This window comes from Acanthopagrus latus, chromosome 19 (genome assembly GCF_904848185.1).
Source record: "Acanthopagrus latus isolate v.2019 chromosome 19, fAcaLat1.1, whole genome shotgun sequence".
In the NCBI taxonomy this organism is placed as follows: domain Eukaryota; kingdom Metazoa; phylum Chordata; class Actinopteri; order Spariformes; family Sparidae; genus Acanthopagrus; species Acanthopagrus latus.
In genome coordinates, this window is record NC_051057.1 from 16,747,045 (window position 1) to 16,765,916 (window position 18,872).

Here is an 18,872-nt window from a genome sequence, read left to right on the forward strand (position 1 = left end):
TTTACATAATCGATTTGAGCTGAACATTCGGGACTAAAAAGAGACACCCACAACATCCCTCCTCATCGGATCCGTCCCCGCAGTCATCCACAAGGTCACAGAGCTGCAAGTGCTCCACACACGCCTTGGTGTGCACGCAGTGGAAATGTGTGTGCGTGGGGCACTCCACCACTGCCGGCGGCATCGAACAGTTCCTGAAGGTGACGTCATCCAAGGCGGAGACACCGTCAAACACGCCGAGGCTGATCTTAGACAGAGCGATCTGGAACGGCTGGTTGATGCGGCCCAGCTGTACGGTGGCCTGGTTCCAGCGCCTTCCCTGGTCGTACAAAGTCCTCCATATGACAGTGTTGTTCTCGACTCCCTTGACTCGAAGGTACATGTTCGCCGCCCCCACAGATATGCCCGAGTTATAGTGCCTGAAATAGATGAAGGAGACATGTTTGCATTCTCTGGCATACAGCAGATTGTGTCTCGTATCTCGTGACAATACACATGCTTGCTATACATATAGGCCTAATACATGAGGGTTTTTGATTATTCTGTGAAAAAATAAAGACATTTATATCCTCCAGCACTTTTCTGCCAGGTACTCCCCCCAATCACCCAGTGGAACTATAAAATCTGTCATTTGACATTAACTTTTAGGGTCCATAAAACTGTCAAAGCATGAGGGATTCTGATGTGTATCTTCCCACTGTTGTTTGTGAGATATAAGAGATGCTGAGAGAGCAGAGCTCAGGCGGGTGAAATTACGGTCTGAGGAAGAGTGAAAAAAGGAAGGGGAGGAGGCGAGTGGAAAATGTCGGAAATTGCAGGTGGATCTATAGATTCTGCTTCTGACTCACCAGAAGGTCATCGTGCACCCGGAGGCCGACTGCTTGAACCAGGGCCCTCTGAGAACAGCGTTTGGATAGAGGCTGCTACTGTTCATCAGTATAAACATGAAGTGGCCTGCAGTGAGTGAGAAGACACTGTTCAAGCAATTTACAGCATCGACTTAAAGCACACGCGCCCACATCGCTGCAAATAACGTGTTCTGCCAGACTGTGAATAAGAGAGCTACGGCTGCTACAGACAGTGGAGAGGTTCATATTACTTCCCCACTAAATGCCTCCGCGCACTGTTGTTGTTGCCAGATGGGCTAATTTCAAAACATCTTTTTTTTTTTTTTGTATGCGACAATGTCTAGCGAGTATATTAAGATTCATGGGGTAAACAAAACATATCCTGTCGACTGCAGTCGCCATGCCAACGGTGTCTTGTCGATGAGACGGGTCAGAGGACAACGGCACGGCTTCTAAAACAGCCGGGCTGGAAATGTGCAAACAGCTGCGCGGCAAGCCGTGATTTGAAGAGAGTCATTTCATTTCACACAACTTATCAAACTGTGGCCAAGAAAATCAATTTCACTATAGTCAAAAGCTGATTTAGCAGCAAGCCTTCATCTTCTTAGCTAGTTAGCTTTAGCAGGCATTATGCTAGCTGGGTTTTTACACAATCGTGGCTTTATTTAGCTAACGCCTCATGTGTTTAATATATTGTTTGTGGAAAGAAGAAACTGAAAAAACTGAATCAAGATGTTAGTTCATCAAAATTGATCTCTCAATTACAGATAACACAGAGAGAAAAAGCAATAAGTAAATTCAAAGTTTATGCTTTAGCTTTAGCTCATCAGCTAGCAGATGACGTTTGTATCTATGGCTAAACCTCTTACATGGTAAAGTAAATGCCAAAAAAAAAAAAAAAAGCTGCCTCTGTAAAATAAATTCTTTGGGCACTTCATCACTCTTGCACATTTGGCCCCATCGAGGGAACTTGATCAATTTTATCTATCGTACTGGCGTCCAAGAGGATGGAGCACCAGTTGCCCCCACCAAGTGCTGGGCAGTGCAGTGGTAATGTAATCATCAAGACTCATTAAAAACAGTTTAGAAATGAAAATGACAGCTGGTCTATGGCAGGGTATGAACAGCAAGAATCCAAAAATCCCTTCTGCCTGATGTTGTACAACGAGCTGGTGGTGTGCCGGACTTGGAATAATTTATTGGCTCCCACCCGGTGTCTGACTGCCAAATAAGCCCTGTTTGAGCACCGCCACATGCCTACACATCGTTGCAGACTACATCTTTGAGCTTTCACAATCGTTTCCTCTAAATCTTCTAACAGATGCTCCCACCAGGACCGTGTGCCGTTTCACAAAGCTGGAAACATATGAAGACGCTGCACGTAACAGAGACTTCAGTCCACTGCCTCCAAATCTGAGTCCAGCAGAGCGTCTCCTCACAGCGTGTTCACACAATGTACATGACAAAACAACAGATGGCGTTGCCGAAAAAACTGCACGGCGATAGACGGTAAATGTACAACGGGAATCCCTGTTAAATCCATAAATACATGCTAAAAAGTTGAATATTTTTTCCGGAGGGTAGATGTGGAGGAAAGCCGGAGCATAAAGATGTAATGAGGCATGATTTGCAGTAACATACTGCAGAGACTAATGGCATTTCACTGTGAGCATAGTACTGTGTTTCTTCAGAGAATGGTGTGGCGTTATAATGCAGAATGGGTACAGCACATGTCGATTTCCTTTTCTATTATTCAGATGGCTGAGGAGGCATTTCTCCATGAAACGCTTATCTCTTGAAAACACAGAAAAAGGATTTTCTTTCCTTCCACAAAACCTTGATTCTATCTGTAGATATATCATCTTCACTGATCAAACACTCTGGACACAGTGAACTCATCTTATCAGCTCTTCATATTTCTGTTCTTGTACCAGTGATGGATGATGGCAGGCGCATATTGCTCACGGCAGCACACTGAACCTATGCGTCTTTACCTTCAGTGCTGTTTGTAGTGTGGTCCAGAGGCGGTGGGTGTCCATAGTAGTGTGGCAGCACCTCTTCAGAAGAGCCCCGGACCCAGTCAAAGCCATCCCCGAGGGTGAGCTCATACCAGCCGCAAGAACCACTCTCAAAGTCACACTCAGCAGCTGAATGAGTAGAGAAATAAGAATTTACTTATATAAAGTTGAGACTGAAAGTTTACTCTTGACCTTGGAAACAGCAGCTGACACAACAATCTCTCTCAGTAGATGGAACTTGCTTATTTGTCATGGAATATTTATTTTTCTGAGTACAAAGTACATTTGTTTTTGTGTGTTTTGAAAGCTCCAGAACAGCTGATGATGGACCCCGTGGTTCTATTCTTGTTAACTTTTAAACCAACATGGATGAGCACTTCTTAAAGTTGAGCATCTACAGTCCGAATATAACTGGATATACTCTCACTGCTGAGGTCATGTGATACGACCAAACACTGGTCGACTGTATGGTAATTACAACGACTGATATATACGTTGGCACTTGCAGTGACCTCTAGTGGCTGTAATAATGACGGGAGCAAAGGAGGAAGTCAGGTCAGGGAGTATAAGGTAGAAGAATATCTATGCTGACCGGACTTTCACCCAGAAGAGTGTTGTTTGTGTCCTGTCAACAGTGACTTATCTTTTCTTACATATTGTATTTAGATAACATAGCGCACATAATGTTTTTAGCACCAAATCTGACAAAAATGCCAATTTCTTGGCAGTCTTTGGCAGACAACCTATTCCATCGTTTAGGTATGAGGATATATTGGATCAAAGCTCCAGAGAAGCCGTAAGTCACATTTCTATGTCTTGTATGGACATGAAAAGTACAAAAGATTGCTGACAGCTTCAGAAAATGTCTGGTTCTTTGATCAAAAAAGTCAAAAGGTACAAGCCTCAGTACATGGAAACTTGGCAGGAGCTAACTACACCTCCCAAGGAGCTTGAAATTCAGTTCCATACACTGCTAACAGCAGTGAAAGCTCAGTGTTACACTGAAAAGAAAAGTGACAATGCAATCAATACCTTAAATCAATTCACTTTTGAATTTTGAGCCTATTTTCCATTAATTCTGCAGCTATGGGAGCAAGTCTTTTGTATTAATTACCACCCTGACTAGTGCCGCTGACAAGCTTATTTTCCATCAGTTAAAACTAGTGGTCATGAAATCTCTACGGATGTCATGTAATGAAAAAAATCAAACGGGATTGTTGCCATAATTATTTAAATAAAGGTTCAACTTCCTGGAGAAATTCACTCGTTGTGTTCTGTTTCTCATCCTACACTAATAACATAAATCTAAAAATAACAGAAAACTAGGTGGGATTCTGGTAAATACTGGAAAAAAGTAGTGTTTGAATGTGTCTTCAACCATCGTCGTTACACTGGTTATACATGCAAATCACCAAACTGCTCTCAGTGAAACCTAAAAGGATGTGGATTATTTCGAATGGGTTACTTGGCAACAAGAGTACTTACGGCAGTCAGCCTCGTCCTCCCCATGGGGACAATGTGGCGTGAAGTCGCACACTTTACTCTCCTCGATGCATTCCCCGCCGCCACAGGAAAACCATGATGGAGGGCAAACAGGTGGAGGTACGGTGCTCTCTGTCCACGGGATGAAAAAAAGTAAAGATACATACATCAACATTTTTCACGCCTTTGACTGGCGATGGAATAAGTCCTTAACTCTGTGGTAACTAGCTTTAAAAATGAAAAAAAGGGAGGTGGGGGGCAATAAGCAGTTAGTTTGACTGATCAGATGTCTTGTAAAATTCTGAAAGCTGGGCAGATATTTTTGAGAGAAGGCCAGACCAGACCTGACCAGGCAAAACTACTGGGAATGTAAAACAGGCTTATAAAAGAACGACCAGAATAAACCATTCGGTGGCACACTCGATACCAAAACAGGTGAAGACACCAAACACAACATGGAAGCATATTTGTGCCATGTAAAGGGAAGATAAAAGGTACAACATAAAAAAGTCAAAATTATGAGATAAAAGTCATAACCGTAGATAAAAATGTTAAAAAGTAAAAGGTCAAAAATAAATGCAACTTTTAATCTCATAGTTTTGACTCTGTATCCCATATCCATAATCATTGCATCAACCATCAACATGGAAATATTCTTTTGTTTTAATCAAGGCTAAGTCTTCATCAATCGTTTTTTATTGTTACTGGCAGAAATGGGCTTCCATAAACCACTCTCAGAGACACATACACATAAAAAGACTGTGAATTATAGGAATAGGGTGTTAAAGAGATGCAAACTTTGGCTGAAAATACAGTGTGCAGTGACATGTTTCCGCCTTATTTTCACTGCCCCATCCATTTACTTATAAGCCAATATTTAGTATGTATGTATGAGTGTAATGATAATATTATTTATATATCATTGCAGGGTTAGGAACATTTCAAATCAAAGCCAGCACTCCTGCTACTGACAACAAGTACATTATTTAGAATAGAGCTTCTCTGCAGACCGCCCATGGTCATTAATGATCTTACATTTTTAAAAATGTATATTTTCAATAAAAAGCCTTGAAAAACTGTGGTGCTAAGGCTTGGAGCATAACGTTATTTCTGCCTCGAGACCAGCTCCGTCTCTGCACTGGCATTGATGCTCCACCGGGGAAAGAGACCAAAAAAAAAAAGCTGAAGGCCGCAGGTTGCAGCCCAAACACCACAATCAATAAAGAAGCTTCAACTCTTGTTTTACAGGCAGAGAGGAGAAACATCATCTCACAGTATATTGGATGAATAACAGCAGTTGTAAAACATGCTATAGGTTGTGCCTGCAGCTGGAATATCTGTATATCACCAAGGCAACATGTAAAAATTCTGTCCCAAACGCCAAAACAGACTGTGCTTCATCAAACACTCCCACCTAAGATGTTCAGCCTGGTCACATTCATCACTGATGCACAGGCAGAGCGCTGCAGCAGACATAAATAAACCCGTAGATCATGGCACTGACTGCACTCCATATTCACCGCAGGGAAATGTGTCGTAAGCACTATTTTAATGATTCAGTTATTCTGTTATGAATCCTTTCCCCAGTGCTTTAATGTCTTCCCCTGTTATCAGTATTCAAAACAAGTTTGCGGCGGTCTGTTTATGTGTGGCGATATTTCAAAATGTCAAGGTCTGAACTCGTCCCGTCTGTGTAGTGAGATGTCATTAATGGTGGTAGTACCGGTCACAGTCAGGCAGCCAGGACTGAAGGATAGGTCATCGATGGCCAGGACCTCGGAGGCTTCGCTGTCGGCTGAAATCTTCCCTCGAATCAGCACCTGGTCGACACACAGAAAACGTCTTTTTATTACCTTTCTCCACAGTGTGTTGGGAATTTTGGTCTGCATACACATTATGTGCATGCTAGATTAATACTGTACAACACAGTGGTGCTTTGGGCTAAATGGTAACACCATCATAAGGCTTGATAACAATGGTCAATAGTGTAGTAAATGCAGTGACATGCTATATTGCAGTGGGCATATTTGAGATTTAAGGTCAGGCTCAATCTGCTTTGGCAATGTCTGCTGCCTCTTGAATGCTACTTAGTTTGTGATGCGAAAAGGGCCAAAAGTGCAGTAATGTTTTGTTCTAGAAAATCATGACACGGCTACTCAAGATAATCCAGAAACCTTGTAAGCACATAAATGGAAGAACTATTTACTTTACTTGCAAACTACACCTGCTAAAATTTCACATCGCCAAAAAAAAAATCATGCATCTACTCATGGAGGAGAGGCTAGCTAACTAAGCTACCATTGTTTCCTAATGTTACAGCTCAGCTGAGCCTCTTGGAAGTAAGCACCCTAAACTAAACACAAGTTTCTGGAAATAATCTCAAAAAGAGACTTGGTTTACCATAGTTACCATATGAGCTTAGTGTATTAGCATGCTAATATAAGATAATTAGCACTAAACACAAATAAATATGGATATTGTTTGTATCAAAATAAGGCGTGTTAGCCCACAAATACAATCTAATTAGCACTAGCTAGCAAAATACAGATGGTTATGTTTACCATGGACACATTGCGGCTGTCGTGTGTTAACATGCTAATATTTGCTAAATAGCACCGAACACAAATACAAATGGTTATCTTCACCGTGGTAACCATCTGAATTGTGTGTGCCCTGCATGCAGCATTTTGGTTTTAGCACTTAGCACAAAAACAGATAAGGCTAATGGAATATCAATGGTTTCACAGGTATTTGGTCATTGAACAAATTCAAATTTTGACTTGGAAGTCATGATCACCAAAGTTTCAACAATTAACCCAGAGCAGGAAAATTTCATGGCAGTCCGTCCAATAGTATTACACTCAAAAGTAGGCTAGAGGACACGTTAGAGGACATCATCATTTGGGGACCATGAAATATTTGTATTGGCTTTTTTTCCATCTAGAAGATGTTTGGATTGTTTAGACACAATGCCACTATGCTCGCTATGTAAAATCACATCACATTTTCTCCGACTGTGACAGCGCTAATAAGCTGCCCTGGTCAAAGTTCACAGGACAGCTTTATCTCCACTGGCGAGGCTTTATAGCCCGTCATTTATGACTGATCTAAACAAACAAATTGTGGACTGTGTCAACATGGGAAAAAAGCACTCAAATAAACAGCTTTCATTGGTTATTCTTGTCAGCCGCTATTTATTTGTTCTTCAAAACCTGACTTTAAGGCCATAAAAGCAATACAGTAAGTGTTATGATAGCGATGAGTGTACTTAGCTGTGTATTTAAGATTTCAGGACCAAACTTGTGTGTTTATCTGATCCAGACAATGCACCCTCACTCTCAGAAAGAAATGGGTACTTTTTTGTCCACAGAGGCACTTAGTTGTTGTCAGGAGAAGCAGCTCTACAAAATACCCCTTAGTCACATCACAGATTACATTTTCTGTGGTTTTGTTTCATACTTTAGGCCAAACGTTTATAGGCTTACAGGAATATAATATCTATATGGAGAAATCTTAACAATGCATAGAAAACCGTTTTCTAAACTATTAGAGAACGACCTCAAAAACCCTTGAGAACTTAAGCAGGTGAAAAAGTACTGATCATTAAGCAAACGAAATGAAATTGAAATCCGCCGAAATCACCGTGGTAAATAAAAACCCAATTAACTCGACCGCCTTTTAAAACAGGAAGTGGATTAATGGAGGGGAAAGTGATTGTTGGCAGAGAGTCGACCTCCCTTTACCCCCCGGCGCCAGTTCAGCCGTGTTATGAAAGCGAGCCGGCTGTAGTCGGTGACAGATGGCGAAGGCAGCGAAGAGGAGAAGGGTGACACGGTGACACCGTCTGAGGATATAGGAAGGACACGAACAGCAGGTTTCATAGGACTCCAGATGGCCTCTGAAGGGTCCAGTTGGGTCAGTACCCCCTCGCTGCACATAAACGGCTCCTGTAGTGCAGCTCATTTCTGCCCTGATGACTTCATCAGTTTCGAGGAAACTTGTGTTTTACGTAATATATCTTAACGTGCTATGAAATATGGACAAATAGGATTTCAAAGTTTTTTGCACATGTTGCATACCATATTTCAGCACAGCATACTAGGGTGTCATTTAAAGAAATGTAATTTTTTTTATTGTCTTCAAGATTCTGCTCTTGTGCTGCTGTAATCCCCAAACTTACCCTCTAGGGAATAAATAAAGGAATATATTAATATCTTATCAGATTTAAACCCTCACTATCTGATTGTTTCTTTATGTTGCCACAAGAGGGCTGTGGATATAGACTGTAAACACAGCACTAACATTAGAACGCACCACCCAGCAAATACAGAGAAACATCATTACTGATTTCTTGGCAGTTTATCTTCAATATTCACAATCCTTTTAGTTTCCAACATCTCCTGAGGAAGCGATCCACTACAGTACAATCACAAGTTGGTCACTAACCTTCTTTATGTGCAGTTTGGTATTGAACAGGTGATGTATCGTTTGGTACACTGTCAGAGCTTTGTTACCAGAACAACTGACGGAAACGCGGTTAACACCAGCAGTGAGTAAAACAAAAAGATTTGAGATAAGATGTAGTGGTGGATCATAACAAATCATGATAAATATAAAACTCTTTCACTGTCATTGTGAATACCGACCTGAAAACTGTGATTGCTGGAGAACTGAATCACCGTTCGCAGCCACGTTTTCATCTGTGGTTGTGCCGAGCTGCTCCACATCTTTGTGCTCTGACCCAGCGTGAGATTGTGAACCAAGACCAGCAGATCTCCATGTTTTGCCCCTACATAATGGTAGAAACTCATCTGTTGAGTGAAGACACAACAAAGCTGTTGTCTTGTGGTTGCTGTGGATTTTTTTTTTTGAATGCCAAAGTTACCTCAAGAAAAAGAGGGTTTTGTAACCTGGCAGCTCTGAGTGGGCAGGAAGACGGGACTGGTCAGGTCTGCTGTGGTTCTGTTTCCTCCCACAGGTGAAAGGGACAGGAAATACGCTGAAAGAGAGAGAGAAGTGAGAATGTCAGGTGAAGGTTGTGGATTCAAAATGGCTGAAGGGTGTGGAAGACGCATCCAACCTGATGTGTTGTTTTTGTGGTCGTGTTCGAGTCCCTGGACCTCAGTGGTTCTGATCCATCCCGGTAGCGTGTCCAAGCTCGGGATCAGGTTACAGAATCCCTCCTCAAAGTCGCACCGCTTGTGTCTGGCGCCTTTAACAGAAAACACTGTTCACCGAGTTGTTGCTTCTCAACACCATAAAGATCCATAAACTCAGCAGACCTCGGAAACTAAGTGCTTCCCAGTTTTATCAAGCGGAGATTTTTATTTTGCTTTATGTCTAAATGTGCAACAAGGGACTTTAAAGCATTAGTGATAATCGTGTATTTTCAGAGGTATGAATCACACAGGATCAGCAGTGACGAACTGAAGAATCACATTTATATTTAAAGATATATTAAGGATTGAATATCGTCACAGGAGCCTCTTGTGTTTTGCCCTTTTGGTTGCCATGGTTTTTGGGTATATTCTATTTAGACAAACAAGCATATATCAGCTGTGCCTCTAAGCCACTTTTAAGCTACATTAATTCAGATTTGTACATAATCATGTGTCAGAAATTCTGCTGATTACAAATATGTCTGTGATGACTTGTTTGGTTGGGTTTCACACTTAATTGTTCAAATATGCACATTTGCATGCACAGCATCTCATTATACAGCTTGTCTACACTTTGACTGCACTGCATATACATTGCTTGTTTATACAACAATAAATCCCTTGATTCAGATGATTGCCACACTATCTACCTTCAAAAAGCAAGGCACAGAATACAGGTAATCTTCCCTTTTGTAAGGATTTTGTAATTCTCCACTTGCACATTTAATTGTGATATATATCACAGTCATTTTGCTTCCGTCGCCACACTACATTTATTGTTTTCTCAGTGCATTTTCATCTGTAACTTGGTCGAAAATACTTCTACCAGTTTGCTGTGTCTACTGTTAATAGTTTATATCTTGTTCTGTACATAGTCAAGTAGTATTTTTGATCCCTTAGACGGACAACTGATAGTGACGTTAGCTCGCCACATGCTAATGTAAGACCACTATGGTTCGTTTTTACACTCACAACATATTACAGAATGCTACTTTAAAAGCAAAAATATTGTCAGAAAATTCACAGCTTTTGAAGATGTGTGTAAGGTACAAATTGGTGATTTATTTTTCAACAATAAAGAAACATAAAAAGGTAAGAACTTTAACTTCTTTCTTCTTCAAAATCTACATAGTTCCCCTTTAAACATCATTCACTATAAATGACTTTCATAGAAGAAAGTGAAATTTAATTAATGTATAATATATAACATACTTTCACTCTTAATGACTAAACATAAACTTCCTGTATTAATGAGGCCCTTTTCTTGTATGGTTAATGTTTCAGAAGCACTTCCACTATTGTAAGAGGGAAATAAACACAAAATGACCTTAAGGAAGGAAGCTGTTGATTAAAAGAAAAGTCTGTGATTTGAGCTGGTAATGGGCTTGACAGTGCATCATGATAATGTCATATCCAACCACCGTCACTGACAATCCCCAGAAAATGTTGCTTTCACTTGCACATTCACACATTTACCACTGATCAGCATTGTAAAGTGTCTGTAACATGTATTTCGCCTCATCTCATTTAGCTTCAGATTAAAATACTGTATTTTTCCTGCTTTACTCACAGTTCCCCTCGTCGCTGCCATCTCCACAGTCGTCGGTGAAGTCACACACACAGTCCTCCGGCACACATAACAACCCCTGAGTGCAGTTAAACTCCTGAGCTGAACAGGCTCCGGCAGACACGGGGGGAGAAAACACCAGCGAGGAGGCCAACAGCAGCCACACCGCGCCCGGCAGCAAGGTCATCAGCCTGGTTATTGTTTTTGTCCTTTAACTATATCTTCTTTTCTTCACCTCCGAGCAAAGCATTTTGTTGTCAGGACAAGTGTTAACCAGGTAGGCCTGCAGTTTACTCGGAGCCCGGATTGATCTTGTACCTGCGTCCAAGCTGTTAGCATGCCGTAAACGGTCATAAATGGCTTTTATGGCTGTTACTCAATAAGGTCGGATTCCTGATTTCCTGGTGTGGCTGTGTCTAACACAGAAACGTCATTACAAGGAAAAAAAACAAAAGTAGTATAATTCTCAATGTTTCCATTCACACTAACCATGGGAATTAAGAGTCTCTATTTTGTGAATATGGACGCTTCCACCGGCAGATGGTTAGTTTAGCTAAGTTTACCATAAAGACTAGAAACAGGGTGAGACAATAACAATGATAAAACATTTTCCTTGCTCATTTCCAGGTTTTAACTTCATAGTTTCAATCAAAAAATGATAAATCTTCTCATCCAGATAGAAAAGAGAGCATACCCCCCCCCCCCCCAAAAAAAAAAGTCAAAGTAATATTCAAGACTAGGAACTGGGATTCATTCTATTATTACATTTAAACAGTTTTGGTATCACCCTTTAGTTTTCTTGGATACTCTTTGTTCTCTTTTTGCTGCCAGTTTAGATCGTTCTTCAGTCCTACTTAACTGTATAAACGTAGCTACATGGTTAGCTAGCGAGCTAATGTCACAAGCAAGTATGAGAACGCAACAAACAAGCTACATTCTTATCCTCAAGCACAGCGGGATTTTAAATAACCCCTGCTAGTAACATAATTGAATTGAAAACTATGTCAAAGGAGTCTGCAGATAGTCCAAAAAAACACATCAGCTCGAAACTAATTACAAGTCGGTGAACTGAACTTCTTACAAGGAAGAGAAGAGCTGTGGCTTGGAATATGAACTACTATACGAGGATCATTAATGTGTCCAACAGGGCTCAGCCCCACTTTACAGTGAGGCATGATTTAATTTCACAGCAATCAATAAAGACAGGACCTTAAAACAGACGAGCGGCAAGCCGGTGCCACTGAAATGAAATTAACCTTGAGAGAGGAGGCGTTCGACGGCTCCATGAGGGAACGAGGGACCAACGGAACAAGGAAAAGATCAGGTCTGTGTTGACCTCTGTTGGCAGTGGTCATGAGAGTGTATAGAGTGCAGCTGGCAGCGTGTCGAGACTCAGTTACATACTGCAAAAGGCCACAGGTGAAAATGTGTCCTGTTTCTGAATGACCTTAATCACTCGTGAATAACAGCATCAGGATAAAAAAAAAATTAAAAAAAAACGTGGGAGGGGAGGCAATTTCACATCCAGATAATAACGGTCTGATCAACTTATTCCAATTTTTTACATGTTACAGGAAGGTGCAAGAGTGCAGAATAGAAACATGGTCGATCACGGCGACACTCAGCCACTATTAGCTGATCTCAACAAAGAGGAGTCATTAACATCAGCCGGCAAAAAGCCGAGTGATGAGTTCAGCACAAAGCTGAACTCTTAGGTCACTAAATAAAGCTGGGAGTCCATTATAATGAATCATTTTCATACGGGCACATTGTATTCAGTGCAGTAGGATGTAAAAGCAGAGCATCACTGTAACACAGATACTACTGGACCGTCCCCCTGGAGACGGGATTGTGTCACATCGGTTACCAAGTCGAGAGTGAGTTGTTTTGAATTGCTCGCAGTTTGAGGGTTAACTCTGATAATAAATGAGTTTGTTTTCAGTCTGGACAAAAATAGTTCCATTGCTAATATGGATCCTCGCTGCTAGCACGACTAAAAACTCACCTCTGTTCATGTATTTTCCTCCTTTTCTGTCTTACGGCTTATGAATTCTGAAGAACTCTTGTAAGTTAATTCACCTCCATGAGCAGCACTTTAAATCACTTGAATAAGACACATTTATCATTTAGGTCCCCTGGTGCTGGTGCGACCATTTGTCAGAGATGTTATCTAATCTGTTTCACACACAGAGTCTTGGACGTATTAAAATAAAGATTAAATCCTGTACCCGTTTCTAACCCGACTGATTGCCTTTGACCTCAGCTTGGATCCTTTTTTTGTGTTTCATCTGAGAAATGGTGAGTGGGAAGCTACATTCACACGCTGGCAAATAACCTGAAACAGAATAATTGAGTTAAAAATCTATCATCTTGCAGGATTGTGCAGAATAAAAACATCCTGCCTGTTTTCATTTTTTAATGCAGCGCAGAAGACAAATCACATTATGACCTTGTGAGGCAAAGACACAAACCAGCAAAAAAAGTGAAAACAATCAGTGAAATCTCATTCACAGGTACACAGTTTATGTTCCCAGATATATTTTCATTCAGCAGCAGTAGGAACGCTGCTGAAGACTCCTGCGTTTAATCGGAAACGTGGCTCTAGGAGAGAAACAGGAACCAACCTAAGTTGTGTTGCCTCACCATTCATCTTCATAATCGCTTTTTCTCCAACCCTGCCGCCTTTCGACAGTCTGTTAATTAGAACGTATTGACAGAGAGGAACATTTGCATCGCAAATTTGAATGCAGCCAATCTGCTTTCAGCGTCTAGCTCGAGCCGTGGTGATGTGGAGCACCTGCTAATTTTCCTCCAACCTGAATCATGACAGCTGGGGTCTAATCTCAACAGTGTACCTGAAGGAGCCACTCCACTCAGCACCTCCAATCAACACAGTGTGAGCAGGAACGTCCTGCGGTGCCGTGATGTTTGATGGTGCACAAAGAAGCCAAGAAAGTGTGGACAAATTAGTAGCATAAGAGGAGTGAGACTGCATTAAACCTCAGTCTCCTGCATCAGATCTGGAGGAGCCTTCCGACCGCCACAATGCTGCCACCTGTCAGTACAGAAGAGGCAATCTACCAAAATGCAACTAAAGGAAACCAAGCTGGAATGTTTCTTCATCATGCCATTCATCTGAAGCTCCTGCAGGCTTAGATAGAGGACTGAGAGAGTCCAAATTATAAATAAATGGAAAATTGCATTAAATGCACCATAATTTATAGTGAAATACAAATTTAGGCATTAATATTTATTAAAATGTGATATACATTAATATTTGTTTTATTTTTCATTGGTATTTATTATCAATGTAAAGGTGTTTATTAATCATTTCATTGGCCTTATCAACTTATTTACTTACTTTCTTGCAACGATATCTACAAGAACACAGAAATGAATATGTAAAAAAATAAAAAAAGACAACAGTAAATAAATAAAATGCTAAATGTAATGGGAAAGGTACATAAAAAGGCGACCAAATACAAAGGTAGTTAACACATAAAAGTTCATTTATGTCACTTTTTATAAATTGCTTTATCTGTACTTTTTTAATTATAATTTTTGTTGCAGTTACTGTTACATTTACTTACTGAGCATTTTATTTATTGATTGATTCATTTTGGCCGTGTCAGCCCTCCATATATGTATTTTTAAAAGACTTCTACACAACAGCAATGTAGCTACAAAAGTAAAAGTAGCAGGACTGCAATATAGAAATACTACAACGATGCACTAGTGTGTCTGGAACGTAACCAAAAAATATCTCTCTCTGAACTGATGTGAGTTGAAATAAACAGTAGAATGAAATCTAAACACTCAAGCTAAGTATTTTAAGTTTAGTGCTTGATTAAATATACTTAGTTACATTACAACATTGTATTAAAAGCAGTAAGCACAGTAACTTACCTCATTACTCCATGGACAACCTGCTTCAGATGAGTATAACAGACTCTGTAAATAAAGCTTCAGACCGTGATTAAATCTGTGAGCAGAGAGCCGGTCCTTCTCTCCCACCGGCCATTAGCCCTCAAAGTAAATCACCTGAATAATTACAGCTTGATTAATGACAAGCAGAGAGTTTTCATTAGCCAGGAGGAGACGATGGGTTTTATAACGGGGAGCCCGAAATGATCCCGAATATAAGAACCTCACCTGATTCCCTCCATTGTACATCTCATCTTCTTCTTCACAAACCACTGAACTGATACTTCCATTCTCAGTGTTTCACACCTCGGTCATGAAAAGTGCTTTTCTGATATGTCAGTTGTTTTTGATGCTCAGTCACTGAAACGTATAATTAAAAGAGCGAAACGGGAGGAATTCTTGACCGTGATCGACCTGTCAGTGTGTGTGTGTGTGTGTGTGTGTGTGTGTGTGTGTGTGTGTGTGTGTGTGTGTGTGTGTGTGTGTGTGTGTGTGTGTGTGTGTGTGTGTGTGAATAATGAGCTGGCATCAGGGCCACGAATTCATGGAGGATCTGCTGTAATTGAGGCCATGTCCACACATTTGTCAGGGCAGAGAGACGTTGAGTCGGTGCGGTTGTAAACATGTGCAGGGGTCGACGCGCAGCATCCCGCTCGACGTCAGCCATTTCTCGTAATGAGACCGGCTACATGTGGGCGTCCGTCAGTACGTGACCAACAATGTACGCGTGGAATCATAAATGTCAAAGCTCATACGAGGCAACAATAAAACAAGCTGCCATGTTGAACTCGTGTTCATCTCGTCCACAGCGTGAGTGGCGTCGGAGCTCCTGCTTTCGCTTAAATCGCTCATAGGTGCAATATGTGCAAATTTGTGTCGACGTTGGTTAATATATATTCCTTTTATATCTGTGATTTATCTCTTACTTCTCCTTACATGTTGGTTTGTAGATTTGCAGGAATTGTTGCGTACCCATCAATGGGCATTGAACTTTTGTTTTCCTCACTGTCGGCACAGAGCGCATGTGGCAACAGACCGCACCGCCTCTCACCCGGAACGCAAGTTTAAAGAAAAATATGTCGAAATGTCTCGGCACCATTAGATCCGTCTGCTCCACTGGTTTGGATGATTTGGGTGATGCACTCTCCCCTCAGCCAAGAGAAAGTCTGAGGTGCGTGAAGAGTTCAGAAAGGCGCAGAGCTTCAACGGCACGTCCTCTGTCGCGTGTGAAGATCGGGGGGGGGGGGGGGGCGGTTCAAGGAGCTTTCCCCGGCAGATTCGAGCAGAGAACTGTACTTCCTCTTCCTCCTCTGGATGTCCTCCATGTTCCCCACCAGGAGGACTTGCTTTTAACTTGTCAAAGTCAATACGTCTCCTTTCTGACTGACTCCATCGAGGGCACTACGGGCCAAGTTGAAACAGGTGGAAAGTTTTAAAATGAAGTCTAAATAAGATGTTGGGATTGTGTTCTTTAAACCGTGGTCACAGAACAATAATGTTAAAGGGGAGGGGGGTAATGCATCATGATTTATCATAATATCTAACTCTCATACTAAAATCCATTATAAGCTTACATGTTGCAACCACACAGGTTAAGAATTTGGGAAACAAAGGAGTTGTGCTCCGATTATCATTTCTTGTAACACTTTAAAAGGCTGCCTGAGAAGTGATTACCGAGCAGAAACACAAAGATGACGTCAGGGTTCGAGGCTATGTGCTTGAGGCTACGAAGAACAAAAGCAGCAACTGTTTTTTCAAAGACAACAATTGCGGCTCTTTAAGAGGTTAGCATAGCTGCTTTAGCATCTGTTCTATCAGAGCCAGAGATGATATCTCATGAAGAGAAGCACGGAGAAGCGGAAATAATGACGCTGAACGCTTTTCCTCAATGAAAAACATGTTTTCGCTCGCCTCCAAACCGTCTTTTGCAAGAGTTTGATTGCTGATGGTGAGTTCTCCCACTTCAAGTTAGCCTGTGATAGATGGTTCGTCCAAATCACCTGCCAGGTGTTTCTTCAGAGTGTGCCTGGCCTCTTCCAAACCTCGTGTCTCGAGCAGCTCTTTCCCATCTGGCGCATCAGGTTGAAGAATGTGAAGTTTGCATGGGTTGGTTAGAAAGAAGGAGAAAGCGGACAGCTGTTGTGTGCTTGCATCTTTTTTCCTTTACTTCCAACCAAGGGAGAAAAGGCAGAGGAAGGAAGGAAGTGACATTTAGTGATATTTTCTGCCTTTTATGTGATTTGACATTTACAGCCGAGCGAGGGTAGCTAAAGAAATGCAGCACAAGTGGGGGGGGGGAGACATATCATCCGTCTTTCCATCAGTCCTCGCAGCTCTCTGTTTTTGTGAAAACTTAATAACTATTCCATCAGCGAGTAAGACCCATTAATTCTGTTTTGAGATAGAAAAGTTAAATGTTTGTTCTCTAGCACCGTTAGCACTGTTTTCCAGAGACAAACAAGTGATGTCGGGCATTCAACATCGACCGCAAGTGAAATATGACACACAGCAACGGCCGGGAAACAAAAGGAAAATATATCAGACAATTTAAAGGCAGTAGAGACCTTGTGCAATGTATTTGGTCAGTATTGAACAGTTTGAATGCTTTATGTTGAGCTGTGCCATGTGAGAAGCTTAAAGGTAAAGATGACATCACATCCCTACCTGTAAGTGATGGAAGTGTAGGTGGGGGTTGGGCAGGTCATGGCTCAGTGATGAAGGATCCTTGTAAAATGTAAATTAACCTGCAGAGTGCACAAGAAGACAAGCTCAGACTGACACTCATACGTACAGGGGGAGATGTCACGAGAGCGGCGGCTGCACAACACATCTGGGAAATTGAATTTTTCCTCTGAATTAATCTGCGGATGGGGCATCGTAATGATCCCCGAGCGGAGAGCAGTGACCACGTGAACATCAGGATAAATTGTGAATTATTGTGATTCTGGCTGACAGGCAGGTGGGGGGGAACCAGGAAGGAATCGGACCCTTGAATGCCGATATTTGTATCTAAGGATTAAGAGACTGCAGGAAGAATTGCAGGTCGAATCAAATTAGACGAGATGATCTTGTTTGGACTGTGAGTGAGCAAGAAAAACAGAAAAGGTGTTTTCTCTCCCCTCCCTTGTAGTGTTAAAGCGCCCCGAGGCGTCCATTCTGCCAGTCTGCTGAGCATATGGTGTTTATTTCAGTGCAACAAATCCTGTTTGGTCTCGATTCAAGATATATTTAATTTTGACAAAACAGCCCTGTATGAAGAGGAGAGCGATCCAAAAAACTAATTCTGTTTAATAAGTTGCCCGTTTAGCTGCACGACTGCACGTGTGAAGAAAACAACAAGGCATAAGAGATGTCACATGGAAGGGAACGATTCTGCACAAAGACCACATTATGGCAGCTTGACTGGATCTGAGAAGACGCTTTTCCACAGGAGACATATGGACAAATCAAGACAGATCACTGGTGTATGTGATCAAACTACAAGTGAAGCTTGGTTCAGTTGAGCTGCTTCAGTCTGGACACAACAGAACTGTATATGCTTGTGTATAATATACATAGACATCGAACAGACATAACATTGTGACCGCCTGCCTAATATTGTGTTCGTCCCCCTTTTGCTGCCAAAGAAGCCCTGACCCGTCGAGGCATGGACTCAAACTCGCTCGAATCCTTACCTGTTTTTCCTGCTTCGAACACATCAACTTTGAGGACAACATGTTCACTTCCTGCCTACTATATCCCACCCACTAACAGGTGCCATGATGAAGAGATAATCAGTGTTATTCACTTCACCTGTCAGTGGTCTAAATGTTATGCCTGATCGGTGTATATGTAAGCACAATGTCAGGGTTGTATGCTGCCTCTCTGTAGTGTT

General features: G+C 41.6%; 1 protein-coding gene across 2 annotated transcripts in view; it reads right to left on the reverse strand.

Annotated features, from left to right (window-relative positions):
* The window catches only part of malrd1 (MAM and LDL receptor class A domain containing 1), a 50,203-nt gene extending 38,741 nt beyond the window's left edge, over positions 1–11,462 (reverse strand). The window contains exons 1-9 of one of the 2 annotated variants that reach the window (XM_037078609.1): positions 11,078–11,462; positions 9,429–9,560; positions 9,259–9,347; positions 8,995–9,159; positions 6,072–6,168; positions 4,352–4,480; positions 2,843–2,995; positions 849–954; positions 52–419 (exon numbers count right to left, since the gene is read on the reverse strand). In XM_037078609.1, coding sequence (XP_036934504.1) covers positions 52–419; positions 849–954; positions 2,843–2,995; positions 4,352–4,480; positions 6,072–6,168; positions 8,995–9,159; positions 9,259–9,347; positions 9,429–9,560; positions 11,078–11,261 — 1,423 coding nt within the window. In that variant the 5' untranslated portion in view covers positions 11,262–11,462. The remainder of the gene's footprint in view (positions 1–51; positions 420–848; positions 955–2,842; positions 2,996–4,351; positions 4,481–6,071; positions 6,169–8,994; positions 9,160–9,258; positions 9,348–9,428; positions 9,561–11,077) is intronic. The other variant, XM_037078610.1, reaches the window with a different exon arrangement.
* Between the last annotated feature and the right edge of the window lie 7,410 nt (positions 11,463–18,872).